Source organism: Rosa chinensis, chromosome 5, assembly GCF_002994745.2.
Source record: "Rosa chinensis cultivar Old Blush chromosome 5, RchiOBHm-V2, whole genome shotgun sequence".
NCBI lineage: Eukaryota > Viridiplantae > Streptophyta > Magnoliopsida > Rosales > Rosaceae > Rosa > Rosa chinensis.
In genome coordinates this window covers 18,112,208-18,139,591 of record NC_037092.1, presented here as the reverse complement: position 1 = coordinate 18,139,591, position 27,384 = coordinate 18,112,208, and the positions used below count along the sequence as shown (strand labels likewise).

Sequence of the window (27,384 nt, the reverse complement as noted above, 5' to 3'; positions counted from 1 at the left end):
GTCTCTGATGCTCTTACTGCAATAGGGCTATCAGTGCTGTACGTTGCCAATAAGAATTTGGGGATTGAGATTCTGGCCTTTGCCTTATTTGAGTAAGGTTTAGGCATTCAGATATTCCCACATTCAAATTATGTTTGGTCTAAAGGGGCAAAACTGGGTCTTCTAGATTAACAAGTACACTGATAATCTGAGCATTAAGCAGTAACAACCCCTCTGAAAAGCTGGGGCCTAGGGGTAACAAGTATCCAAGGTTTGACCAAAAAAAGTGGGCTGTAAAAATAAATTTGAGCACCTGTTCATTATGTCATCATGAACTGAAGTTTAATCAACATCTGGACTAAGTTAAGTTAAAGTAGAAAATTGAAAGTCTAAAGTTTATTAGTCATGAATCCTAATTGACGATTGACCCTTGAATCACAAAATGAATGAGGACCGTTCATCAATAGGGAATTGATCAGATGGATTTGAGGTTGCACCTATTCTGAGCATTAAGAGAATGAATCAAAATGGATTTGAGGTTGCCCCTTTCTGGCAAGGTCAACCATGAACAAAATGTAGTATTTCAAAATCGCTATTGTCATACATCCTTCATCGGAATCCCATTATCGAAGATGATGTAGTTAACTGTGGCAGAATCTGACCGTCAAGGAGAGTAAAGGCGATGTAGGTTTGGACAAGACATTTGGGAAGATAGACAGGAAAAAAGAGTAGAGGATGTTTAGACTCTGCACTCGTTCGATTTGAGTCCATTGGGCACATAGCCCTTCTGGCCCAATGATATACGGAAACTCATGTCTGAAAGGAAAATCGATTTTTTGTTGTTGTTTGATTACAGGGAAGAGGACGAAACCTAATATAACTTATCAATCAAATAAAGAGTGCAAATTGATAACCTTAACATTGCAAGGCCAAACATGGAGAATTGATACGATTCTTTCCAATCCTCGTCATCATAATAAGTAGAATTAACCTCTATAAGCTAACATCAATCTCTTATATCACTTGAATATCGAGAATCTCATTTGATTAAATTGGTTTTTTTTGTCGGGGTTGAAATTTCTGCTGTGTCAAAGCCTTTCTCACACAAGTTTTCGGATCAAAGCTCTAGGTGCTAAATTCTGAACTGTTTTGGAGGTTACTGAATGGGTATATCCCAAGAGGAATGTGCCTTCTCAAAGTTTGAAGATCCTTTGGGAGGGAAGAAGGGCTTTAAACGAATATACTTGTTTCCATTGTTTTGTCACTCTTAGGAAAAAGCAGCCTTATCCTAATGCTTGTACTATTCATACTTGTACTATTCCATGTACATATTACAATCAATCAGACCACGGCAGAGACAATTAGGCATGAGCCCACTTGATAGGCAACCGTTCAACTGTACATTTCAAACTTGGATTTGGTCTTCCAATAAGTTTTCATCTTCTTGGATAACCTAATCTTCCTGGTCTCCAACAAAAAATGGGGTTTAGATATTGAGAATACTTTGAAAAGCATGCTTTAGTTTGCTTGTAAAAGGAGCAAATTAAAATAAGATGCTTTAGTTTGCTTGTAAAAGGAGCAAATTAAAATAAGAATGTTGTTTTGATTTCTTTTCTTGGTATTTGGTTCAGGAGTATGAAAAATTCTTCTCACAACTCTAATGTCTTTTTTAATTCTTCTCAATCTACTCTCAAACCTAGTGTGAACAATTGATATTTTGCAATATTTTCTCCTAGTATTCTTCTCACTCTAAAATAATATTAATATTTTCTCTAACTAGCACAAACATAAAGCCTTATCTTACGGTGGTTGTTCAAACATCTTTTAAGAGATGAACGATATCAATTTTATGATTTTTTTTTTCATAAGAAATCATTCATACTTAAAATCTTAATTAATATATTAGAAAGAAATCTCATTAATAGTTATTTGGTGTGTACCGGGTGTTGTAACTTGTGAATTTATGATAGAGAATGATGTGATTTGGAAAAATGGTGTCAATTTCATTCTCGTTTTCCCTTTTTTTTTTTCAATACAAATTTGTTATTAGAGTTTAGAGAATAAAAGGGCTTAACAGCAAGAAGATTTGTGCATGTACTGATGGACAGATGTCAAAGAATAACCCCAGAGTCTAGGGAAAAAAGTGCAAGAGCCAAAAATGATTTGTATCTACTTGGTCCACCACGAAGCACTTCCAATCAGAACTCAAGCATATTCATGGCCATCTTCAAAACCACTCATATATATCAAATACCAAAATCAGATGCTCATTCTGTTCCAACCAACCACGAAACCCAGAAAATAAACCTCAAATATCTCTCCCTCAAACACCTTCTCCTTCTCTCTACATGAAAATCTGAATCCACCTGAGAATTGAAGAAGAACAACAACAGCAACAAAAAAAGGCAATGGCTTTTCTTCTACCAAATTTTTCTCCCACTTTACCACTCCAACCCAAGTTTAAGGAAAAACCAATTCACCACACACTTTCTCAGATGAAACCCAACCACTCTCTCCCTCCTGTCTCTCACCTGGCCAGTGTTCAGACCCCAACTTTGTCAGAGGATGCGCAGGTTAACACCTCCAAGGGTGCGCAGGATAAGCAGCAAAGAGATGATTTTTATGTCAATCTTGGCGTGGCTGTTCGAACCCTTCGTGAAGATATGCCTTTGATTTTCGCTGAAGATCTTAATTATGACATTTACAGGTGATTTTCTCATCTGGGTAACTTTGGTTTTATATAATCGGTGTCTGGTTTCTCAGAAAGTTTCTAACTTTATTGAGAAAGTTGATATTTTTAGGAAAGTTATGATCCTATTCACAGTTAAAATGATTACCCAGAACAGTAAGATTGCAAATTTGATAGGATTCTTGTTTGAAATTTGATGGGTTTTAGCTTTTAGCATGTAATTTTTGGTAGAAACTGAATAGTTGCTCTCATTGATTGGATTGTGTGCTACAAATACAAGTTGCAATGAAATGTAAGAGGAAACAAACTAGCTAATGATAATCCTAGAACCTAGAATTCAATGATGCATATACAAGTTAAGGATAAGAAGAACAATCAGATTACAGTTGCAAACTTCTTGACAACATTATAGAGTACATCTGATGAAATCTTTTTTGTGGGTTTTGATGATTCTCAGGGATGATATAACATTTATGGATCCTTTGAACACATTCACTGGCATTGAAAACTACAAGTTGATCTTCTGGGCATTGAGATTTCATGGCAAAATTCTGTTCCGTGACATTTCCCTTGAGGTTTATAGGATTTGGCAGCCTTCGGAGAATGTCATATTGATTAGGTGGAATATGAAGGGTGTTCCAAGGGTTCCGTGGGAAGCAAAGGGCCAGTTTCAGGGCACTTCGCGGTATAAATTGGATCGGAAAGGCAAGATTTATGAACATAAGGTTGATAACTTGGCGTTTAACTTCCCACAACAGCTCAAACCAGCATCATCAGTGTTGGATTTAGTAGCAGCATGCCCAGCTAGCCCTAACTTGACATTTTTGTGGGGTCCTGCGGATGCTTACTCATCTTCGTGGTTGGAGTTCTATCGAGCAGTCCGGGGGACTTTGGATCGAGAAACTCTCTTGCTTCCACAAGATGGTTTGGCTAGCTGAGGAGCTACTTTATAGATGAATTTATACATAGGTTTTGTACCTTATATGTATACTAGCATTACATTTTGTATTATATATTGGTAGATAGCAGATAATGGTTTTTGTTGAAGAACAAGGTTGTATATACATAGGTTGATCCTGGAGGGTTCGATTTACTTCTTGTGTTGGTGAAGTCAGAAGCTAGTGCACTATGTTTTGAGCTTATACAGGTCGGGATAATATATATATACGGAATCTTGTTTCATTTAAATAAATTCGACTTTTCATTGATTCAGTTGCTTTAACACTTGAATTTGCCAACAACTTCTGCATTCTTCTATCGTTGCTGAGTTGTAAATAGACTGTACTTACATGATTCTGTTCTGCTTTCTTTATCTGTTTTGATCCCACCAGCATTCCCATTTTGGTTTTTGTTGTCATTACCTCTGTAAACATGTTCTCCCCCAAAGCCAGGGATACATCACAGATTTTGCTTGTGGTTAAATCCATGGTTACCTGAACTTCTTTCCTTTATTCTTCTCTGCAAGTAGGTCCTCCTTCTGGAATCCATTACAGTGTCGAAAAGTCTCAAATCTCCTCATGTCATGCCTTAGCACAACTTGCCACGCATCTACCAACACCCCCCAAGTGCCGCTTACACCAACCTAAAATCAGAAGAATGTGTTCATATAGTTTAAACCTTTTGCACGTTAACAAATTTCTGGTTTATATACCTACTGCTTAGACCTTTGTTTGACAAGCCCTTCTTGGCGGAACAATGGTTAGCAGACCAATGCTTATGACCATTGCTGGAATATATAATACTCAATCTGAGAAAGTTGATTGATCATTGCATATGTACCAACAAGAAGTTACGCATTCATAGCTAGTTGTTACAACAACAGTTGTTACAGTTTTAGGTTCATAGTGTGTTCAAAACATGATCTTACAATCAACACATCCCTAACATCACAAGGCAGTAGAAAACAAGACTTCTTTACAACATGCCCTTCAACAAAAACTTGACAATGAATGCCCTCTAACTTTAGTGTGGTAAACCAGCATGTGAATTACGGTGACATCATATACAAGTATACTGCCAGGCTCCAACAGTTTCGAGCAAAGATTTGAATGATTCTGCTTCAGATGAATCAGAGGGGAAGCCTCTCCAAGGGTTCAATTGCTGCAACACGACTGAGATCAGTCCTCATGTATTTCTCGTATGTGACCTTCAACTTTCCTACTCCAGCAGCTTTTTGAAATCTTAAGATCATCTCTGCACAGTCTCTGCATATGTAAAAGATCCTTCGTCAAAATTCATTACAAAGCAAGAGCTACGCAAGGAAATGAGCTTAGTTGTAAAGAAGCAGTGCCTGATTTGAGACACTTCGTAACGAGCATGTTTGCAAAGCAGGGGGGTCCAAGCTGGAGTAATCTGCAGAGTGCACCTTGCAACATAGATGGCTGCTGCACATAGCAATGAGGGCTTGACCATTATAGGTTCATACTCAACCAGACACAATTCGATGAGGTAGAAGGCCAAATGTTCAAGCTGCAGCAATGTCCACAAAGTAACAGACTGTCAGATAATTTGAAGTTTCATTCACATATTACTATTGTCAACCAATCCATATCTAAAGCTAATGTCAAGACCCTATGACTACAAAATTTCTCTCTTTTTCTTTGTTATTTACAAAGTAACAGACTGTCAGATAATTTGAAGTTTCATTCACATATTACTATTGTCAACCAATCCATATCTAAAGCTAATGTCAATACCCTATGACTACAAAATTTCTCTCTTTTTCTTTGTTATTTACACCTTTTCTTTCGTATACTATAATCAACCTTATAGTTCTGGAGCAAATTATCAATCAAATTTTCATTTATTAGCCTTGGAAATGATAACTACCAAATACCTTTTTATCTGACTGAGCAGCCTTGAGAAATCTCAACATAAAGACATATGGAGTAGGTGTGTTAAGACGAAACTTCAACTTTTTAAGAATGAGCCTCTCCTGAAATGCAAAGATTTAGTGTCAGAAATGGTGGGAGGAAAACTCTAAAATGTGGAGAAGAGATGGTATTGACTATTTATTAATCATAGAAATGAGAATCCCTTAATAGTACAGACACATACCATTTCAAGCACCTGGTCTCTAGTGTATGACTCAGCTGAGATGCTAATCAACTCTTTGACCTGTATTTTTGTAGAGCAAAACAAACCAAATCAGATCATATTCTGGAAACAAGCTGACATATGAAACAAATAAATATAAAAAAATTTCATGCAAGTTGAGAAACTGATATATACCCTTGGATGCCAAAAGTCCTCATACTTTGATGCCAACAAAAGTGCAGTAAGACCAACTAATTGCATTTCATTCTTCTTAATTGGGACTTGAGAAAGATATTGGTCTAACAATGTCACCATGAGATAAAGTGTTTCTTGCATCAGATCAAATTTGAAGTGTACCTATTCCCAGATCAGCATATATTAGCATTGCAAGAGAAAGGTTATAGCCATCTACTGAACAGAAGTGCAAGCAAAAAAAAAAACCAAGCAAGACGAAAAGAAAAGAAAATATAGGGAAGCATCAATGTAGAGTAAGTACTTCAATTAACCAATTGACCAATATGCCGCGCATATGAGGAGTAATGTCTGCCTGAATCAACAGGAAATTTGCCCGAGGTGGATTCTGTGCCTGCAATCAAAAGCCAATTCAACTCAGGGAACAGGAATTCAAACTAGAGTAACTGTCTTGGAATGCATAAAAAAATATTGCATATAAAATAAAGGAACATGAGCACAAATGAAGAAAATTAAGAAGACCGCACGATAATTACACTGACACTCTGCCTCAAATCCAATTTAACATGAGAGAGACATATATCACTAGCATTAGTACACTCCACAAGATGATAAATTTTTTTAAGCCTGTTACCCAAACCAGAGTAAGATGCAAATAATGGTATCAAAGAGTGGCATTAAAATAATCACCTCATAAATCCAATAGTACTGATAGATCTCATCAACATAATCAGAAACTTCCAGTTGATTGCAATGATTATCAATACTTGGCAGCTCTTCCTTCATAGCTTCGACACGTTCCTCTAGTAACTGCAGGTTTGGATCAAGTGTGATTAATTCACAGAAACTGAATAAAGTAAGCCTAAACTGAATAAAGGCATTAATTAGAATACAGTAAGCCCCAACCTTTGATCCAGTCATCAGCAGAGACGTATAAGATCTCCTCCGACTTGAGTTTCTCCTGGAGATGATATCTGAAGCAGTTTTGCTGCAGTTGCCATCAGATGGTACCTCTCCCTGAGTCGTTTCTTGCTTAACATCCTCAGCAATTACAAATTCAACAGCTTTTTGGGTTTTAGATTTAGTTGCAGTAACAGAAGCCAACTTATTTGGACCAGATGTGTACTTAGGTTGCATCCCTCCGGACTTGGGAACCTTCAGGGTGGACTTCAAAATTGTAAAACAAGAGCTTAGATTTATTACGTTAATTAAAACATATGACATGATATTCTCTCTTATAAATATCTAATATACATAAAATTTCAAGAAAAAAAGCCAGGATGAGTATTCTATCTTATGAATATCTGGTATACATATACAACAACACATCTGGAAAATGAGTAATATACAGTATATGCATATATAAAAAGACATCGTCAAATAATTGAAGTTATTTTACTGTCTGATCTATATGAACTCCAGATACTATAACAGAAACACAACTCAACAATTTGGTGGGTGAGAGGGGGCATGAGTTTTATATAATATTATACTTACTTTGGTAGATTTTCTTGGCATCACACGAACATTTGAATTCTTTTGACCCCTGGAATATCATATCAGATGCGAACAATTAATAGATGTAAATCTTAGTCTTGTTTAAAAAAGAGATCAATTTGTATGATAAATCAATGTAAAATACATTGAAGAAACTAATGTAGGTAGTTATTAACATGATAATTGTAACCAAAGAAAAATATAGGAGACCTCTAGTCTCTGAAACCGTAAAGGCTTATATAACTGGGTGAAATCACGAGAATCAGTGGGTGTGAACAACAAAATAGAATATTCCTACTAAGTGCATCTGTCATTATATGCTCTGGTTTCTGACGTTGACACATAGGATTGTCTATGGGATAACAAACAATCAATAGTTCATAAAATGTAATGCTGCCATTTCATTCATTCAGAAGTGAAATGAAGTTTAGGAATAAGCAGCAACATCAGCAAAACCATATAAACTGTCTTTTAAGTGGGAGAGAAAAGGATGTTAGTTGTAAGGATCACTCTCACTTACCTAATCAGAAAGCCATCACTCACTCGATTCCTTGATACATAGCTCCTAATATCATTGCTCACTCTGGAGACTAGTTTCTTGCCAACTTTAGCCTTACCTGTATTCCAAAGTGTCATCTTGGTCAGATCCTGTCTTATCACTTGTGAAATCTTAAATAAATGACTGCATCTTACCAGGACTTCCAGCATTTTCCTACAGGTAGAAAAGCAGAAAAGATGAGTTTCCAATATAGACCACAATTCTGTTGAAAGAACTCAACCAAACAAATACACACACAGACACATAAGTATGCTATCACAACAACCTTTGAAATACTTGCTTCTTCTTGGTTGACCTTCACTTCTGGTAAAGACAACCTGTACGATGGAAACAGAAAATAACAAATTACATCAATGAAAGATACACGTCTTATTCAACAAAATAAGACTGAGAAAAATAATCTTTTCAGATCAGAGACCTTGTCAGCTTAAGTGAATTCCTCAAAGTCCTCCTGACATATAGAAAAATTTAAGTAAGGCCTTTCAAACATTTCTAGCTATATACATAGATTCGTTGCTTAGACCCATAAATTCATTGAGGAGTTCACAGACCTGCTATCTGCAGCCCTAGATTCATTGCTTAAACCCATAGCTTTGGTCTTTTGATTTTCTGAAGGGGCCTTCAAATCTTTAATACCTACAACTAGCCAAAATGGATAAATACAGAATGGCAATGCTCAACCATGAAACTACAATAGCAGTTCTGAAGTATAAAAGCCACCTCTCTTTGTAGTCTGCAACACAGAAACACCTTGACTGCTTTCCCGCTCTTTTCCCTGATTGGACAATCAAGAATACTTCACAATTATAAGAAAACAAAAAAAACAATATGAAAGAAAGATTGGCTTTGATAGTTGCTAAGTTTTTTGAGGCAACAAATTGTCATAAAGCCAACCATAGATAGGGACAGTAGCAATCTGAGTTGATCTCTTGAAGGCAAACTGGATTTCTCAGAAGCTACTTTCAATTTTTTAAACTTCGGACAGTTATGCATTGGTATATGGAATTTCAATTTCTAGACCCCATGTGGTTTGAATTTCTAATAAGATTCGGAGCAAAAAAATTATTTATATTTGAGAACTTGAACCAAAACGGCACCTCTAAGCCTGCAAATCCAAATTCTACCTCATATTTGTTTGCTTGTTACTCCTTTTTTACTAAAGCAACTAGTACTTGAATCTTAATCTATGTGGTCAATTTTATAACAAAATTTTCCTGCTATTGTAATTAAGACAAAGCATTTCCATTTTGCAGCAGCTTTCCAGATCAGGAGTAAAACATATGAATACTAACTTCAACTGCCATGCTTTAGATATTGTAACTAATCATAAATCATAAAAGTAGTGAGGTAGTTCACATATGAACCATTCATAGGGGGATCTCCTTTTTATTTTTATTTTCCCAGATTCTCACTTCCTTTAGAATTGCCTAATGAAACTACAAAATGATCTGTACTGAAATCAGAAAGCACACTACAGGATATGTAATCAAGGGAACTTTAAGAAAACGGTAATGTAGGACTAAAAAGGTTCTTACCAGGAGGGATCTCCTTGATGTGACATTCACATTCCTGGTGCCTGTACCCACTGAAGGCCTAAAAAGATGCAAACAGAAACAATGCTACATTCAAAATTAAGCATTGGAACTCAAACCTACTGACATTTTCTCTAGTATGTTTATCTATTTCATCTGTGTTTATGCATACAAAAAAAAGATTGCATTCACAAACACATATACGTAAGATAATAATAAAAGTGGTTAAGATGTCAAAAAATGCATACCGTTGCAGAGACTTCTTTCTCTCAGTTTTACCAACCCTGCATTAAACATACCCAGAATTTAGAACTTCTAGCTCACAAGCCAAAATCTAGGTACTATTTAGGCAAATGAGAAGGTACCAACATTGGTTTAGAGGCATCTCCACCTACAACTCTAGAAGAATTGCCTTTGACATTGCTAACATCGGCTAATGCTCTTCTTCCAACATTTCCAGTTGCTAATAAAAGGACAACAGAGAATTGAAATGTGAATTACTCCAACACTGAAAAAAAAAAAAAAAATCAATTTTGAAACCCTATTAAAGCCAGATTAAAGCCTTACCAACACTACCAAGTGTGGCTTTGCTCTTCTCCATACTGAACAAACCCGCCTAGATATGTACAATTAAAGGAAAAGAAATAAAATTACATACAGAACAAGTAAATATATAACTAAAGGACCAATGGCTTGTTAGAAGAACTACTAGAAAAGGACTGAGGAGGTATCAGTTACCTTTACAACACTTTTATTGTCAAGAATAGCTGGTTTCTTCAATGGCACAGAACTCCTGCAATTCAAAGCACAAGAACAACGAAAACTTACATACCCATAGCATCTCGATAATTGCCAAAATTTACAGTAATGGTCAAATATCAGGCACACTACAATTACCTGCTATCAACATCAGGTTTAGCAGTTCCTTTTTCAGTATACACCTTTAAATTTTTAGCACCAACTGTTTCAAAATTAAAAACATTAAATCAGTCGCTAGATCACCGAAAACCCGAAAAGAAGAACCACAAATTGAGTCTTTGAACCACCTGTGTGTGTCTGATTCTCTTTGCCCAATCGATTCAGGACCATGCTTACGTTTGACTGAAAGTTCAGAAAACCCAACCAGAGTTTCATACAACGTCAGAATTGCTCTTCACGAAAAATAGAAAAGCACAGAAAGAGAGACAGGGAAGTAAACAAGATTTGATTTTTAGGGTTTTGCCGACCTTGAAAGCCCCGAGTTTGTTGGTGTCTTTTGTGGCAGAGCTCCGTCGCTGATCCAATTCACACAGAGACAGAAAAAAAAAACTTCAATTCAAGCTAAAATTGACAAGAAAGATCGAAAGTTCCTGATACGAAACCCTAGTTTTTACTGGAAACGGAGCAAAGATTCGGAGACGGGGAAACAAGAAGAAAAAGAAAAGCCCTAATCGAATCATCAAGAATTTCGAACTCGATTTTGAGGAATCGGAGGGATTGGAAAAACTGTGTTCGTACCTTAAACGACGCCATTTTGGAAAAACTGTGCTCTAGGTCTCTGCTTTGCTCGGTTTGTGAAAGTTTGAAAGGGAGGAAGGAAGGGGGGGGGGGGAATTACTTGACCGTTGCAAAAGATGGGTGTCTGAATCTGTGAATATGAAGAAGCGGCGGTCTTTGATTTGTTTTTTGAAATACGAATGGGATTTGACGTTAATACCCCTCTTCTCCAAATTTGATTCACAGTTTCACACACCGCCTTTTGGCTTTGGATGATGCTCTAGTCTAGTCTCCCAAGAAAAAGAAAAAAAAGTACACGTATGAGTTGGATCGAAGAAAGAAAATAAAAACCAATCTATGCCGTCGAATTATTTGTCGCCAAAAGACAACTGTCGAATTATTAGAAGCCTAGTTTTCTTCTCTAGTGTAATTTAGTTTTATATGTATCCTATTGATTTGATTTTCTATTACTAGGTATTTTATAATTCAATCTTGGTTCTCAAATGCATGAAAAAGCTTTTAATTTGAATACATTTATCTACTGTGCTATGCAATCTTATTTTTTAGGTCATTTTTATATATGTTTTTTTTTTAGGAGAAAGTTAACGGTTTTATTCATTGACATAAGTATAATCAGAAGCAAACGTTACAAAAAAAACAGCCAACTACGATTTGGAAATAAGCCCCTAACTTGTAACAAACACTCCAACGCCCAAGATCCACGTACACAGAACAAAAATAGGGTAACGCCGAACACGACCATACTCAAAATAAGAAAACCCCCACTATTGAACCGTATACGTATTACAAAATAAAACAAACTTAACCAAAACTAACTACTAGGCTCCAATAGCCAATAGCCAAATAAACCCCAAACAAAAGCCCATGGCCCATGACACCCTAGTCACCATGGAATCAAGTAACCCTTGGTCGACGAAATTAAGGCTGCTCAAGAGTTGATACATTCCGAAAACGCTGAGATTCATGCTCAAAAAGCCAAATTTTTCTCTCAGATATTAGAACAGCTTCAGGCTCTCTGGGTCAATTCTATGACCGAATCTGACCCTGCTATGCTCTCTCTGAAAAACCCGCTGCATTTCGGCTATCTTCCAGCCTCTGAATCAGCAAATACTATTATTTCAGCTTCTCCGGCCATCTATTTGCCCTCAAGGTTTGGGTGTTTTGAGCATCACCGCTAATGAACTAGCTCTAGGGATAATCACTTCATCACCTACTACTAGATCCATTTCTACTCCTTTTACTACTTATCTTGGCTCTGACACTAGTACTAGTCGAAGGCCCGTTGCCAACACCACCTTAACCATTAGAAACCCTGCCGTCAGCAGCACCATTGTCGCCTACCTTGCTGCCGCCCAACACATCATCATTGCCAGGTCAATCAATCAAGCGGTTAAGTAGCCTCGAAAAGGTACTTGACATATCCGAATCTGTGAAAAACCACCATATGGAGGCCCTTGAAGTGACAATGCCGTTGCCAACATACCATGTTTCAGCGTTGCCTAGCCTCCCTCACCTTGGAGCGCCATGAATGAAGGAAGAGATGAGAGGAGGGAATGGGGTGTAATGAGGGGGAGGGTAGAAACAATGTCGGCCTGACAGCTACTGAACGACAACGAGAGCTTGCTCGCAAACGAAACCCTAAACAAGTCCAATTGGGTACAATTAATAACATAGGAGATTTCATTTATATAAATATATATATATATATATATATATATATTAAAAATAATATTGACAGCGCTAGAAATCTTTCAATAAATATTAAGAGCACGTTTACTTGCTTGGAATGTGAATGAAAATGGAAGGAATATATGGTTATGGGGTAAAAATATTCATGCATTTACTAACACATAAATGAATCTGAATGGGTGTACCCTACACCTCTTCTTGTCAGAAATCGATTTCTAAATACTCAGGAATTTGATTACGAAGAGAGAGATGAGTTTAGGAATTAAAGCCTCCGGAATCAAGACTGATTTTTTTCTTCTCTCATTCCAATTGTCTCCGATTCATGATTTTTTTCAATTCCAAATAAGTAAACGTGCAATTGAATATAATCATCATAGAAAGTGTAGAAAGTGTTTCAGAGTGAGGGTCGAGTACTCGTTCTCCAAGTATTCTTCAAATTCATATACTTCTAGAATTTTAGATGTTAGGCCTAGGTATTTAAGGTCAGCTCAGCCTATGAGAAACTACCCGACCAACAACAATTAGGAATACTAAGGTAGATTAAGCATATTAACTTCAATTGTGAACTCAATTTAACAACAAAAATTAAAGAACGTGAACTGAGAGACACAAAAATACTATTGGAATGTCAAATACATGGCTTGCTGTAATTGCATCATCAAGAGAGATCATCAAATCTATATGACAGTGTAAATCCAATTAACACAAGAAAAGCATCAAAAAGCCAAAATATCTGGCTTCCAATAAAAATTGCAAAAAAGAGGAATGAATTTCATCATTGATTGATCAAAAACAAAAACTGCAAAATCTACTAGGGGGCATAATGCCCCCTATTTTAGGGTTACCATATCATAACTTATATCCCCACCCATATAGTCCTTAACGTATGATTCTCTCCTGTTCCTATCATTCAACACCCAAATCACATTGTTTCTCAATTCCATTAGGCTATGAATGTACATCTCACGTTGTTCTGGATCAATAGGCTCCTCCTCATTCCACCAAAACTTGCGGGAGAAGTCTATTGATAAGCGCATCGTCCCATCTCCTTCTCTATTGATAAGGTCAATAAGCTCCTTCTCCTCGCCGGCCTTGTGGATAGGCTCCTCCTCATGGATAGGCTCAACCTCATCGACATCATCGGTAATATCCTCTTCCTTCTCTTGCTCGCCTTCTAAATCTTCATCATCATCTTCATGACTCACACAATCATGATTTTCATGAAGTATACATGAAGTCTCACCACCACAATACCGAGCTATGATGGAATCAACGTTCGGGTGACCAAAATTGTAGAACTTGCCACCCGGTGAAACGGTAAGAATGGCGATCTCGGCACCGCACATATCACAAAGCTCAGCAGCTTTTCGGAACAAACCCTTTCGCCGCTTCGAAAAGGTGGCCTTTAGGTAGGCTTTGTTGTCGATTTTCTTGATTTCAATCTTCCTTCGTCCCATGATTTATACCAAATGGATGTAAGCTTATGCTTCTCCTTCTCCTTCTCCACCTTGTGGACTGAAACAATTAAGTAGCCTAGTGTTGTGTAAATACCAAATGATAGAGAAGGAGGCATTGATAGATATATATATAGAATCAGAGACCATGAATTCTAGGTTTCCTTATTAGATGTGTTGGCTTAGGAAACACATACGCTTTCGTCAATGGGAGCTATTATGGGATAGATACAAAGGTGATTGTTTCATAATTGGAAACTAACTATATTAGAAATTTATGACCAAAGAAACAAAAAGCTATAGTAGAAATCTTTAGAAATCTTTTGGCCTTGATTCTTGTTACAATTAAGGAAATGCAATCCAGATTATATTCTTAGATTTAGGAAACTTAGAGAACAAGAATTAGTAGCGACTAGCTAGCATGGGTAAATAATTTAAAATTTCGATACTAAAATTTATATATTTGATTGACTTGTGAATCAGAATTTTCACCGGTGAATTATCGCTTGGCATATGGCAAGTATTAAGAATTTAGGTTTGATGTTTTAAGGTGTAGAATTTATGTAGTGTAGATTTATGGCTTAGCTCCCAAGTTTTGATTAAAATTTGGAAATTAAATCACTAAAAGATTACATGTAACCGTTTCGACCTATTTTTCAACGACATCATCTTTTGTCTTGGGCATCAATGGCACCTGTCCTTGGACCAAATTGGAGCAACCTAACTCCTAGATCAAGCATGTTAGTTACTCTACAACTATTATCAGGCAGCATATCTGTTGACAGTCAGTTTTACAACAAATCCATTTTCTAATCTCAATTCGCATGTGAGAGTTTTGGAGTTTTCATAATGCCGCAGGGGGTAAGTATTTGATTGAGAGTAGCGCAAAACACTTAAATCTGTACATCCTCTAGAATCAACCTTGACCCTCAAAGTGTTGCTTTGGGGATTCGGGGTATATGTCCTCTCCATTCTATGATGATCGCTATAACAGGTTATTGACAAGAATGGACAACCCAAGAATAACCAACAATTACATAATATCGTTTACCAGACTTCTTACCATCAAGTAGCATCAGTCTTCTAATCACGATAGGGTGAGAGATCAATGTTGAAGCGTTGCTTCCCCTTGCTTCCCCTCTTAAGAAATAACACAGATCAGAGTATTGAGTCAATATCTAGCATCAAAATGAGTACCATCTGTAACTGCTCATATTATGGATAGGTAAAGAGACGAACTTTATTAATATAAACTCAATTATCCCAGAACAGGAATCAACTTCCAAACAAAATGCACAGGAACATGAACAAGCATGACTCACCCATTGGGTTGGACCATCAACTGGCACATTTGAAGGATCATCATGTACCTAAATACAGAATGAAAAATCTTAGAAACACAAAAGTACGTATGCACATTTGTATGCATAAACCAATTTAAAACACAGCTCGATACTAAAAAAAAAAATAACGTTGAGATCAAATTAATTAGGCATATCCATTAAGAGAGTATTGCAACATTACGCATAGTAAAACGGAGAAAAGCAGGCAATTGGCAAATGTCTAAAACAAGAAGTAATCCATTGAAGCAACATAACACAATTAATAAGAGGAAAACTAATGATAAATACCTGATATTAAATTTCACTTGTTTGCCTTGAGACAATCTGAACCAGCAATTAGTGTACATTGATATCTCAACGACATAAGACAGATGTGCCAACCCTCTAACAATTATATTTATAACAACATTTGCAAGCCTTTTTCTCAGCTTTCTCCCAGCAGGCTGTTGCAATGGATGCATAACATCAGCAACCTATAGTCAATTAATTAGTCAGTATCCTTTAAAGATTATTAAAGCAAAGCATGTAATAGAGTCACGATTAAAAATCTGGGATGAAAAGAAGGCAAAATTTATGCACATCGATAAGAAACTTCAAAAGAATTATCATATAAGAACCAGTTTTGGAAAACATAATTGATTTAAAGGCAACTCAACTTAACTGAGAAAGACATCAAATTATCAACCAACTTTTCTTTCCAAAACATCAGATTACAGTCAGAGGACTCAGATGTAGCTACATACAAACAACTAATTGACCATACCACTTAGGCTAATGTAGTTGAGGAGTACGGACTCAACTCGGGTCAATTGGTGAACAAAACCAAGTCTCATGTTTATTTGGGGAAGTCAGCTCTTCATCGTCGTACTCTAATATATTCCTGGTTGGGTGTTTCAGTGGGTAAATTGCCTTTCATGTACCATGGTGTGCCAATTTTTGTTGGCCGCCCAAAGCGAATTTACTTCCAAGTCTTGGCTGATTGAATTCGTAATGTTATGTCTAATTGGAGAGAGCATTCTCTTTCCATGGCAGGACCGGTAACTCTGGTCAATTCTATGGTGGTTAGTATGCTTTCCCATAGTTTCACAATTTATGCTTGGCCAAGGACTGTATTGCAACAAGTTCGAAATTGGATGAGGAATTTTATTTGGACCGGCAATGTGTCTTCTAGAGCCTATTATCCAGTCTCTTGGAAAAAGTGTTGTGCTCCATTGAAAGAGGGTGGTCTTGGAGTTCGTAATATTATGGCTCTTAATAAGGCTTTCCTTCTAAAAAAAATTTGGGATTTCTTAACTAAGTCTACACCAGCCGCTGCTTTTTTTTTCTGCTCGATTTCTTCAACGTTCAGGTCAGCCATGTTCTTACTATAAAAAATCATCTATTTGGCCTAGCATGCGACCCTTGTTTATGGATATTTTCTACAACTCTAAATGGTTAGTGGGCAATGGTCGATCAATTGATTTTTGGCATGGTAATTGGCTTAATGGTTCAGTTGTTGATAGATTGGGTATTGTGCATCAGCTTGGCAAATTATTATGTGCCAAAGTTTCTGATTTCATCAGAGATGGCTCTTGGTATTGCTCTACAAATTTGATTGCTGATCTTTCTGCACTTTGGTCAGAAATTTCAGCTGTTAGACTTCCTTATTCAAACATGGAGGATAAGCTGGTGTGGTTGGATTCTTCTGATGGGAGTTTATCTTTATCTATAGCCTATGAGTTCAAGAGGAGTAAACAGGCAATTGTTCTTTGGGATAGATGGGTTTGGCGTCAATGCTTTCGTCCTCGAAACTCTGTTACTTTATGGAAATTTCTTCATGGTAAGCTTTTAATTAACAGATGATCTCTTACTTCAACGAGGCTTTTCTTTTGCTTCTATGTGCTCTCTCTGTCATGCATCTATTGAGACGGCCCACCACCTTTTTTTTGAGTGCTCTTTCTCTATGAAGGTATGGTCTGCAGTTTTATCTTGGTTTCAAGTCAGTATTCATTTCCTGGATATATATGATTTCTTCTCTTACCCACTGCAACATGGTTTTGGTACTCAATTGCAATTGTTATGGTGGGGAATGATGGGAGTTGGCTTCTACTCTCTTTGGGAGGCTAGAAATTCTATCCGTTTTGATGAGCGTCGCTTAACTACTGATTATTTGATTTGCTCTATCAAGCAGCAAATTCGAGAGGTTGATTCTTGGGGTTTAGGAATTATGCGTAACTCAGTAGATGAGCTTTGTATTTTTAGTGCTCTTAGAATCAGCGGTCAAGCCTCAAGATCACATCAAATTCGTGAGGTAAATTGGCATGCTCCTTGTGCTTTTCAATTAAAGGTTAATACAGATGGTGCTGCTCGTGGGACGCCAGGACTCGCGGGCTATGGAGGTATTTTTCGTGACCACTTGGGTAATTGTATGGGTTGTTTTGCTGGTTCCTTGGGTATTGCTACTGCCCTAGAAGCAGAGCTTCAAGCCATTATTCATGCAGTTTCAATAGCATCAGGAAAATGATGGACTTCTCTCTGGATTGAGTGTGATTCAGTTGTAGCAATTCACTTTCTTGCCAATAAAAATTACTCAGTCCCTTGGCGTTTAAGTGTTGATTGGGTCAATTGTTGTACCACTCTCTCCTCTATGCAGATTCAGTTTTCACATATTTATCGAGAAGGGAATCAAGTGGCTGATTGCTAAGCTAACTATGGGGTGGATCATGAGGGGCATTATTGGTGGGACTCTTGCCCTCCTTGTGCATCAGCTGCCTTTGTTCACAATCTGCAAGGGTTACCGAATTTCCGTATTAGCTAATTCGGAAGTGCTTGATAGATTTCATGCAACGGTGGTTTATGCTGCATGATTGCTCTATTCATTAGTTTGTAACTATTTTAGCTCAGTGCTCACTTTGAGTACTTTATTTCATTTTGTTTTCAGAGAGGTTTTGGTTCTTGTCCCCCTCTCTCTTCTTGTGTTTTCTTTTCATTTTTTAATAAAATAAAATAGCGGGATGGGCGGTGGGTTCCCGGTTGCGATGGCCCCCTTTCTTTCGAGATTGTGGGCAGTCACCCCAAATCGGCTGTCGCAGAGGAACTAATATCGCCTAATCCTCTATTTAATTAAAAAAAAAACACTTAGGCTAATGTAAGATATAAGAAGATGAGAAATTATTAGAGCAACAGATGTTTATATATTCACCAAGCACTGCTTCCTACAAAATGTCATATAGTTACTTCTCTAACCACAAAAACATTGTCTATTCAACCAAACACTATGAAGCACTGTTGGGAAAATTATTTGGCTAGAGATGGGGAAAATGGGTTTCATATGTTTTCAGTATGCTTTGCAATAAAAGTAATTTCTCTTTCATGGAATATAATCAGGCAAACTATAAGACAGCAATACAGATACCACCAAAAAGAAAAGGAAGGAAAAGAAAAGAAACGTCTTATAACAGGACAATTAGCTTATCTGATCCACTCCAATTTCGTGGATCAACAATTAAATTATCTATAAACCAAAGATAGATATGTATAAGATGCATGAAATATGAGAATGCACCAGTAACTTTGATCCTATAGTATTATAAAGCCAATGCACGAATAATAAAAACCAAAAAGGGGTGAAGCAATCAGAAAATTCTTTCACTGGAAGTAAGCAAGGTTGACAAATAAAGTGGGCAAGCACTGGAATCTTGAGGAAAGCTCAAACAGGCAGCTTAACTGGGCATAACAATTGAAGCTATAAAACAAAATGCGTATATCTCACTATAACCAAACAGAGTTCCCCTCTCACAAACCATGACATTTGGATTTCCTGCCTCCATTAAAAATCTACCCACACAAGTAGCTATGGCAATGCATGGTGTCAACACAGAGCAGTAGGAACACTTCCATTATCCAACCATAGCAGAAACTAGAGTTCAGTCATTTGATAGCAAAATTAAAAATTCATTATAGAATAATATATTAATATGTAACTAGAGCATATTACAAGTATCAAAACCTCTATACTTCCACAAAAGGAGCTAAGAAGTGTCCCCTAAATGTTCTGCATTACATTTGACTCATCAACAGTATCAACTACCTCTACTACCACGCCTACCTACACTTTACGAGCATTTATCAAGTGCTTTGTTGTGTTGCTGCTTTGTTGCGAGCATTTATCAAGTCCTCTGCTTTGTTGCGTGCTGCACTACTTTTTCCTCCACTGGAAGACCCTTCTGCCGTCTTACAGCATTTATCAGTTTTCTTGCTGTATTTGGAGGCACACTAGAACCATCACCAAACTCCTCTTTTTCCTCATATGTTTTTGGTACAAAGAAAGGATCCTTATCAAGTGCTTCCCAATGGCTAAGCACAAGAAGAGCACTTGCAACTCCAGCAGTCCACCTTCTAAGCTCATCCGCAAAACCAAAGCTTTCAGAAACCGGCACATAGGCATGTACAGTGAACAATGCAGAGCCTTCCTGCATTTCCTCCTTTAAAACTTTCGCCCGCCTTCGTCCAAGCACGGCATACATATTACCCAATTGTTTAGTTGGCGTGATCAACTCACAGAAGTACATAGCTTCCACAAGCCGTGGTTTCTTTTGAAGCACAGCTGCTCTACAAGCATCTTTAACGGCTGTCATTACCTGTCCTGTGAAGATACCATATTGCTCAGGTTGCTGGTGGGAGGTTTCTAACTCATCAAACTGAGCAGCTAATGGTGAAATGTAAGCTTCAACCACAAATGCTAAACCCCACATAGGCTCGTCACATAAAGGTCCAGCTGCTGTTGCCAGTTGAAACCCAGATAAAACGCTGCTCTGAAGGCGCTCTGCTTCAGCATACAATGCTTCAGTTACTTCTGAAGATGTGTCAGCAGCTGCATTATCATTGTCATTGTCATTGTCAGAAGCATCCACCAATCCTAATTTCTCAGAAACATGAGAGGAGCCGCGGATGAGCACAGAGGAGTCAGTACCCTTTCCTTTCATTTCTGGAGCAAGTAGGATGTTAGGGCCAATATGCCAAGGGCCAAGTGCCCAGATCCTTTTAAGAAGTTTTTGCCATTGGACTTTACATTTCTCAGCCCGATCTTTGTCAGTCTCACCACTAGACAGAATATCACTTTCCACAGCTTCCATCATACGTTTCCTTAGTGTTTCAATTGGATTCGCATCCTCTACAGCGCTTGCAACCTGTGTGTTCAAACTTTTATTGGTCTCTCCCGTCTGGGCAGCCTTGCCTCCAAGGATATCTGCTAGAATATCATAACTTTCATCAATCACCTTGGTTAGAGAAGGTGGGAGCTTCAGTTACTTCACCCGAACAACACACCTTCCATTTTGTGTCACTTTCTCAACATATTCTGAACTGGCAAGAAAGGATTTTAAGTTCTCAAGTGTGGATTCATCTCCCAAAATGGTCTCTTTAAAAGACACAAAAGGCTTAGACACTTCCAAGCCTACCCTTGCAAATCCATCCTTCAAATCTTTTATGCATCTTTCAAAGGGTTTTTTTTTTGCAAGGGCAGCACCACGGGTAGTGTAAGAAGTTAGGGGTGGGTCCTTAAATTAGGGCAAGGTAAGGGTAGAGTGGGTATTTAGCTCATAATCTTCAAAATCGTCTCGAGAAATTATTCGGTAGTTCTGTATTACGACGTGTCTGTGATCTATAGCATTGTCTTGATGGTGATTGATCTACTTTTTTCTTCTTTTTTTGAGGCTACATGCACGTGGCAGCATCGTAGAGGTCAGAATCACAGACACGTGGTAATTCCGGACCACACGATAATTTTGCAAGTTTATGCATTCTACTTTCAACATAAATTTTTACAAGAACCTTGTCCTGACTGATCAAAATAAAGAGTAACTGACTGAGGAAGAGAATCATTCCGACAAGTTTCCAACGAATGTTATGTTCGATATTTATTAGAGCATCGGCTGAAAAATTGACTTCTCGAAAAATATGAAAGGAGTGATATGTTCCATTACGATTTTAATGCTAAAGACGACTATAGTTTTTCCAGTAATGTTGTCAATAAGGAGCTTCGAATCTCCCTCAATAAGAAAATGAGTATATTGCTGAGGAGAGATACATCGCAAGCTATACCGAAGAGCTATAACTTGATCAAAACGCGAACATATGCTTTTTTAGATCTTGCCATTGTGATCAAGAACAAAACCAGACGCTGTATAGCCATATTCTATGGTGTTGCCACAATTGCGTCAATCCTTTCTATATCAATGTTATGGAGTGTCCAAGCCCCATCATTACTGATGATTCGATACAAACATCGCAGATTAATACAAGAAAACAAATTCTATAATCTATAGAGGCAGCACCCCAAGGTCTTGATCTCATATAGTTACTGAGTATACAATAAAAAATGAAGAACGAATAGTAAACCAATATAAACAATTTCTTTGGATCAAGGTAATGGTTGCTCTACTAACGAATTCAAGAATACAATGATAAATAGATGAGCAGAAAGCCCAATTTTGGCAACCATCTCACATTTATATGATCCCTGTCTGAATGCTTCGAAGTGCTAGCAAAATGTAATTTTTCTCACAAAGCTAGTCATATCTTTAACAAAGAGCACTCGGACACAGATAAAACACCTGATTACAAAAGAATAACAATATGTAAGTACAGTGGGAAGAGACCCATCACAAGCTAACAGTTGAGAGGAAAACAACTTTCAGGTCCAAACCATCAAGCGTGTTAGTTGATAGTCAGTTTTACAACAAATCCCTTTTCTAATCCCAATTCGCATGCGAGTGTTTTGAAGTTTTCATAATGCCGGAGGGGGATAGTATTTGATTGAGAGCAGCACAAAACACTTAAATCTGTGCATCCTCTTGAACAAACCTTGACCCTCATTAATCGTTGTTTTGGGGATTTGGGGTGTATGTCCTCTCCATTCTATGATGATGGCTATAACAAACCATTTATTGACAAGAATGGGTAACCCAAGAATAACTAACAATTACATAATATCGTTTACCAGACTTCTTACCATCGAAGTAGCATCAGTCTTCTAATCACGATAGGGTGAGAGATCAATGTTGAAGTGTTGCTTCCCCTTGCTTACCCTCTTAAGAAATGACATAGATCAGAGTATCGAGTCAATATCTAGCATCAAAATGAATATCAATTGTAACTGCTCATATTATGGATGGGAAAAGAGACTTACAGCAATTGCAATAAGCTCTACCAGTAGTTCCTCCAAATGGCGCAACGGCTACAACCAAGTATACAAAATGTAATTGAACCGGATTAACTCTATATTTTAGTTTTTAGTTTTTCTTTATTTTTATTTTTTCTAATCTAAGCTCAATCATCCCAGAACAGGAATCAACTTCCAAACAAAATGCACAGGAACATGAACAAGCATGACTCACCCATTGGGTTGGACCATCAACTGGCGCATTAGAAGGATCATCATGTACCTAAGTAGTAAGTAGCCAATGGAAAATCTTAGAAAGACAAACGTCTGTATGCACATTTGTATGTATGAACCAACTCAAAACACAGCTTCAGATGGTCAATACTATGAAAAGCTAAATTTAAATTCATATAGTCCACTTCTGGATTTGTGCGAATTTATAGACAAAAAGATGATTCATTAACAATTCTCTACCCAAGTGAACTAGAATGAGTTTCAAGTTATGTTCTTCATTCAGCATCAAGAATCATAATACTTTGAGAATAAGAAACATGAATGTTGGCTACAGCTGATTACTATACCTCCATGAAAATTCCATCCACCCCAACAGCAACTGCTGTCCTTGCAATACATGGTATCAATTCACGAAGACCACCACTGGCAACACCTCCGTCATCCAACTACAGGAGAAAGTAGAGTTCAGCTATTTGTTATGAGAAACAAAAATTCAAATAACTTGAGATTAAATTAAGCATATCCATTAAAACAGCAGAAATATTGCAACACTACGCATAGTAATACAGAGAAAAGGGCATTGGCAAATGTCTAAAAAAGAAGTGATCTAAGCATTGAAGCAACAATTATCAGTGTTATACGACTTTTTTTTTTTGAAAAGTAGACGTAGAACAAATAATACGAGGAAAAATACTGATTTGTGCCTGATATGCATTTCACTTGTTTTCCTTAAGACAAGCTGAACCAGTATTTAGCGTACATTGATATTTCAACGACACAAGACAGATGTGCTGACCCTCAAACAATCTACTTTATAACAACATTTGCAAGCCTTTTTCTCACCTTTCTCCCAGCAGGCTGTTGCAATGCATGTGTAACATCAGCAACCTATAGTCAATCAATTAGTCAGTCTCCATTAAAGATTATAAAAGAAAAGCATGTAATAGAGTCACGATTAAAAATTTGGGATAAAAAGAATGCAAAATTTGTGCACATTGATAAGAAACTTCAAAAGAATTATCATAGAAGAACAAATTCTGGAAAAGATAGTTGCATTAAAGGTGACCCAACTTAACTAGAAAAACTTCAAGTTACCAACCAACTTTTCTTTCCATAATGTCAGATTACAGTCAGAGGACTCAGATGTAGCAACATACAAACAACTGATTGGCCATACCACTTAGGCTAATGTAAGATATAAGAACAGAAATTTTAGAGCACCAAATGTTTGCATATTCACCAGGCATTGGTTCCTACAAATTGTCCTATGGTTACTTCTATAACCACAAAAGCATTGTCTATTCAGCCAAACAATATGAAGCACTGTTGGGAAAATTTTTGGGCTAGAGATGGGGAAATGTGTTTCATGTGTTTCCAGTATGATTCACAATAAAGTAATTTCTATTTTCATGGAATATAAACAGGCAAACTTTAAGACAGAAATACAGATAACACCACCAAAAAGTACAGGAAGGAAAAGAAAAGAAACAACTTACAACAGGACAATTAGCTTCTCTGATCCACTCCAAATTACGCGGATCAACAATTAAATCATCTATAAACCAAAGTAGAGATGTATAAGACATATGATATATGAGTGTGCCGCAGTATTATAAAGCCAATATTAAATCTTAAACACTATGGGTGCACAACCAATGCACGAATATCAAAAACCAAAAAGGGTTAATGCAACCAGAAAATTCTCTCTGCACATAAGCATTTGACAAGGAAAGTGGCAAGCAGTGGAATCTTGAGGAAAGCTCAGAATGGCAGATTAATTGGACATAATCATTGCAGCTATAAAGAAAACGGGGATGACTTACTATAACCGAACATAGTTCCCCTCTCACAAACCATCACATTTGGATTTCCTGCCAGTCTAATCTTCTCAGCAGAATTTACCATGACCTACAGATGTGGAAAACTTAATAATAAATACCAGATGCATATACATGCCAATATGTTTTAAATGAGATTGGTATCAGTTAGGTCATAATTAATCACTCAAAACTAAACTAGAGAGAGATAGAGTAAATTACTCACAGAAGGAGCACAGAATTGACCCTTCTTAATATTGACAATCTTTCCAGTCTTGGCTGCTGCAACTAGAAGATCTGTCTGTCATCATAAATCACAACTGAGATATATTGGTACTAACAGATGCTATTAAGTCTTCTTCATGAAAATATCTGCTGGTAGAGGCACAGGGTTCAATATAAACTTAACCTGACGGCATAAAAATGCAGGAATCTGAATGATATCTGCAACTTTGCCAACTTCTTCGCACTAGGAAAAGAAAATAGCATTGATAAATGTGAGAAACAACTTATGATCAGTGCGAATTTTGCTTGCTGAACATGGGAATCTAAAAGATGAACAAGGATGCGAGCTCACCTGTATAGATTCGTGTACATCTGTGACTATAGGGAGGTCATAAGCTATTTTAACCTTCTCAAGGATCTGAAAGTAAAAGGGTAAAATCAAGAGAAATGATCACACCAGAAAAATAAAATAATAAATGATCTCTGTAGATAATTAAATGTATCCAGTTACTGTAACAAGAGAAAATCTACTTCAGAAAAATTTGGCCATGATTTTTGTATGTCTTGGCAGTATTGCAGCTGAGCTATTACAAGGTCAAATGTATCACTAAATGTTATGAGAGAACTTTAAAGGGCAAGAACACATGATGGGAAACTGGTCATGGAAACTGAATTCAAAATCCAAATGTAGCTAATAATCTATCTGAATTTACTGATATCTAGCATATTCTCTATGTTTATTTGCACAGCAAATAATGCTAGTTGTATCTTAAAATGAATGACAGCAAACGCTGCCTAGCAGTTTATCACCTTTAACCCTTCAGCCATGCCAGGGCCCCGGAATGATTTTGAGGATGTACGGTTAGCTTTGTCAAAGCTTGACTTGAACACCAGTGGCAATCCAACTCTATAACATTGGAAAACAGATTGTCTATCTTAGCAAAAACCATCAAGATAGATCATGAATAAACTCTAATCTTAGCACATAGAAGATACATAGTAATCTCTTTACTTTTCTCAATATAAAAAAACTGGAGAGGACAGACCCTTAGAATAATTGGCCGAGTTTGACCTTCTCCTTGCTCTTAAGAGTAAGATTATAAAGAACACTCTAACTGAAAATGCAACTGGTATGAAACCAGATAAAACAAATAAGAGAGACATGACCTTCTACTCCATAGAACCTATATATTGAAACCTATTTTCTTCAACCCCATCATCTTTTACACCAAAATAAAAATAAACCAAACTCATTTTCTTGAGCTAGTGTCTCAAAGTTCCAAAGAAAAGAAGCATACTTTGTCGCAATAGTCTTTATGTGCTTGGCCATTCGGAAAATGTGCTCCTCGGATTCAATCACATTTGGACCCGCTAATAAGAAAAACGGCTCTGCTGTCTGTTGAGATCGAACAAAAAAAAAAAAAAAAATCAGTTAACTACCCATTAAACTTATAAACCACCCAAAACACTTTGAGCTAAAAATTTAAACCATTGAAACAGCGAGTTTTTTAAATTTTCTACCTTGAGCTGATTGTATAACAAAGCTGATGATTCCATATCTGCCACTGAGCTGAAACACAAGTCAAGATCAGTATGAGCATACCAAGTAAATCATGATCAAATGTAAGATTTGAGATATTGGGTAAGATTGTATAATTCCATGGTTTGTTTCAGATTCTGATAGTTAATATTACGCACGTATTGTAATTTGCACACATTTTCAGGGCAGGCAAACGAAATGTGAATGAAAAATAAATGCAGATGAATTTCACAGATCTTCACATATATATAATAAAAAGGTATCAACTTTTTTTGTAGAATCAGCTTACGAGTATTGGGTAAAGAAGATGAGTTTACCTGAATTGACACAGTGATAGCTTGAGTGAGTGATCGAGTAGAGTAGAGCGCAGACGAGACAACAACCTTTCTTCCTTTTATCTGATTCTGTGGGTTTCTGCCACCGACGAGCAACTAAATTATGGGCCGAGAAAGAAAACGGAGGCCCAATTTCAAAAGATTGTTACTTGTGGGTCGAGGTGTCCTGCCCGGTCCGTTTAAAATGAGCTCAGGGCTTCCTCCCGATGCTCGAGCCTACGCGTTATTTTATCGACCCGGACCGGCCCATTACCGATACAGGTCGATCCGGTTTCATATATTGTAGATAATTTTTTTTTTCTTTTTCTGTTTTTTCAATTATATATGTAAAGATGTATTTGCTTCATAATTTATAGAAGAAATCAGAATAGTTACACTCAGGGATAAATAATTTATAAATAGCATTTAATCTCTATGTTTAATCTCGAGCTCTATTCATTAGATGCACATGAGCTCGTCTTAGTCTTATTTTACTTTTTACCTTATCATTTTGTGATGACTTTGGTATTGCAATATGCAAGGAATAAGTAATTGACTTTCCATATACATTTAGTTTCATAATATATAGCTACATTTGTACGACTTTTTTTTTTTAACAAACAGAGGAGTAGCCTAGACGGCTCAT

The 27,384-nt window shown here is 37.0% G+C and overlaps 5 protein-coding genes and 1 pseudogene across 6 annotated transcripts; 2 read left to right on the top strand and 4 right to left on the bottom strand.

Annotated features, from left to right (window-relative positions):
- The first annotated feature begins 2,185 nt into the window (after positions 1-2,185).
- On the top strand, positions 2,186-3,880 carry LOC112166604. The gene is made up of 2 exons (XM_024303482.2): positions 2,186-2,686; positions 3,126-3,880. Exons 1-2 carry the CDS (start codon positions 2,388-2,390, stop codon positions 3,604-3,606), a joined length of 780 nt encoding a protein of 259 aa, XP_024159250.1. The 5' UTR covers positions 2,186-2,387; the 3' UTR covers positions 3,607-3,880.
- A 564-nt stretch (positions 3,881-4,444) lies between these two features.
- LOC112166598 (putative cyclin-B3-1) lies at positions 4,445-11,088 on the bottom strand. Of its 2 annotated transcripts, none has more exons than XM_024303477.2 (24): positions 10,982-11,088; positions 10,711-10,758; positions 10,531-10,585; positions 10,382-10,445; positions 10,223-10,277; positions 10,052-10,100; positions 9,854-9,947; positions 9,733-9,768; positions 9,488-9,545; positions 8,673-8,727; positions 8,504-8,594; positions 8,371-8,403; positions 8,218-8,269; positions 8,087-8,105; positions 7,914-8,010; positions 7,394-7,442; positions 6,803-7,063; positions 6,587-6,706; positions 6,201-6,290; positions 5,900-6,061; positions 5,726-5,785; positions 5,505-5,603; positions 4,959-5,137; positions 4,445-4,872 (listed from the first exon to the last, which is right to left on the bottom strand). In XM_024303477.2, exons 1-24 carry the CDS (start codon positions 10,994-10,996, stop codon positions 4,737-4,739), a joined length of 1,977 nt encoding a protein of 658 aa, XP_024159245.1. In that variant the 5' UTR covers positions 10,997-11,088; the 3' UTR covers positions 4,445-4,736. The 2 variants fall into 2 exon arrangements, with proteins under 2 accessions (XP_024159245.1, XP_024159246.1); XM_024303478.2 differs by having other exon boundaries at positions 8,504-8,588; positions 10,982-11,087.
- A 2,412-nt stretch (positions 11,089-13,500) lies between these two features.
- LOC112203322 (agamous-like MADS-box protein AGL62) lies at positions 13,501-14,127 on the bottom strand. The gene has a single exon (XM_024344308.1). The coding sequence runs from the start codon at positions 14,125-14,127 to the stop codon at positions 13,501-13,503; it is 627 nt and encodes a 208-aa protein (XP_024200076.1).
- A 2,732-nt stretch (positions 14,128-16,859) lies between these two features.
- Positions 16,860-17,970, top strand: LOC112203321. Its single transcript, XM_024344307.1, has 2 exons — positions 16,860-17,286; positions 17,429-17,970. The coding sequence occupies exons 1-2, from the start codon at positions 16,860-16,862 to the stop codon at positions 17,968-17,970; spliced, it is 969 nt and encodes a 322-aa protein (XP_024200075.1).
- A 1,595-nt stretch (positions 17,971-19,565) lies between these two features.
- Positions 19,566-21,329, bottom strand: LOC112203320 (annotated as a pseudogene).
- A 321-nt stretch (positions 21,330-21,650) lies between these two features.
- LOC112166603 (2-dehydro-3-deoxyphosphooctonate aldolase 1) lies at positions 21,651-26,852 on the bottom strand. Its single transcript, XM_024303481.2, has 15 exons — positions 26,742-26,852; positions 26,406-26,454; positions 26,183-26,280; positions 25,695-25,791; positions 25,237-25,302; positions 25,069-25,128; positions 24,886-24,960; positions 24,666-24,750; positions 24,339-24,397; positions 23,686-23,730; positions 23,190-23,288; positions 22,844-22,891; positions 22,636-22,683; positions 22,459-22,536; positions 21,651-22,060 (listed from the first exon to the last, which is right to left on the bottom strand). Exons 2-14 carry the CDS (start codon positions 26,439-26,441, stop codon positions 22,480-22,482), a joined length of 873 nt encoding a protein of 290 aa, XP_024159249.1. The 5' UTR covers positions 26,442-26,454; positions 26,742-26,852; the 3' UTR covers positions 21,651-22,060; positions 22,459-22,479.
- Between the last annotated feature and the right edge of the window lie 532 nt (positions 26,853-27,384).

Coding starts and splice junctions, on each gene's coding strand:
- LOC112166598 (XM_024303477.2), bottom strand. Junction 10,278..10,381: donor AAACCTGATGTTGATAGCAG/GTAATTGTAGTG, acceptor TTTGAATTGCAG/GAGTTCTGTGCCATTGAAGA. Junction 7,443..7,913: donor AGTGATGGCTTTCTGATTAG/GTAAGTGAGAGT, acceptor ATGATATTCCAG/GGGTCAAAAGAATTCAAATG.
- LOC112203321 (XM_024344307.1), top strand. CDS start 16,860: ATGCGACCCTTGTTTATGGATATTTTCTACAACTCTAAATGGTTAGTG. Junction 17,287..17,428: donor TTTATGGAAATTTCTTCATG/GTAAGCTTTTAA, acceptor TATGGTCTGCAG/TTTTATCTTGGTTTCAAGTC.
- LOC112166603 (XM_024303481.2), bottom strand. CDS start 26,441: ATGGAATCATCAGCTTTGTTATACAATCAGCTCAAG. Junction 24,751..24,885: donor GTCAATTCTGTGCTCCTTCT/GTGAGTAATTTA, acceptor CCACATCTGTAG/GTCATGGTAAATTCTGCTGA. Junction 23,289..23,685: donor AACAGCCTGCTGGGAGAAAG/GTGAGAAAAAGG, acceptor TTTCTCCTGTAG/TTGGATGACGGAGGTGTTGC.
- LOC112166604 (XM_024303482.2), top strand. CDS start 2,388: ATGGCTTTTCTTCTACCAAATTTTTCTCCCACTTTACCACTCCAACCC. Junction 2,687..3,125: donor CTTAATTATGACATTTACAG/GTGATTTTCTCA, acceptor GATGATTCTCAG/GGATGATATAACATTTATGG.
- LOC112203322 (XM_024344308.1), bottom strand. CDS start 14,127: ATGGGACGAAGGAAGATTGAAATCAAGAAAATCGACAACAAAGCCTAC.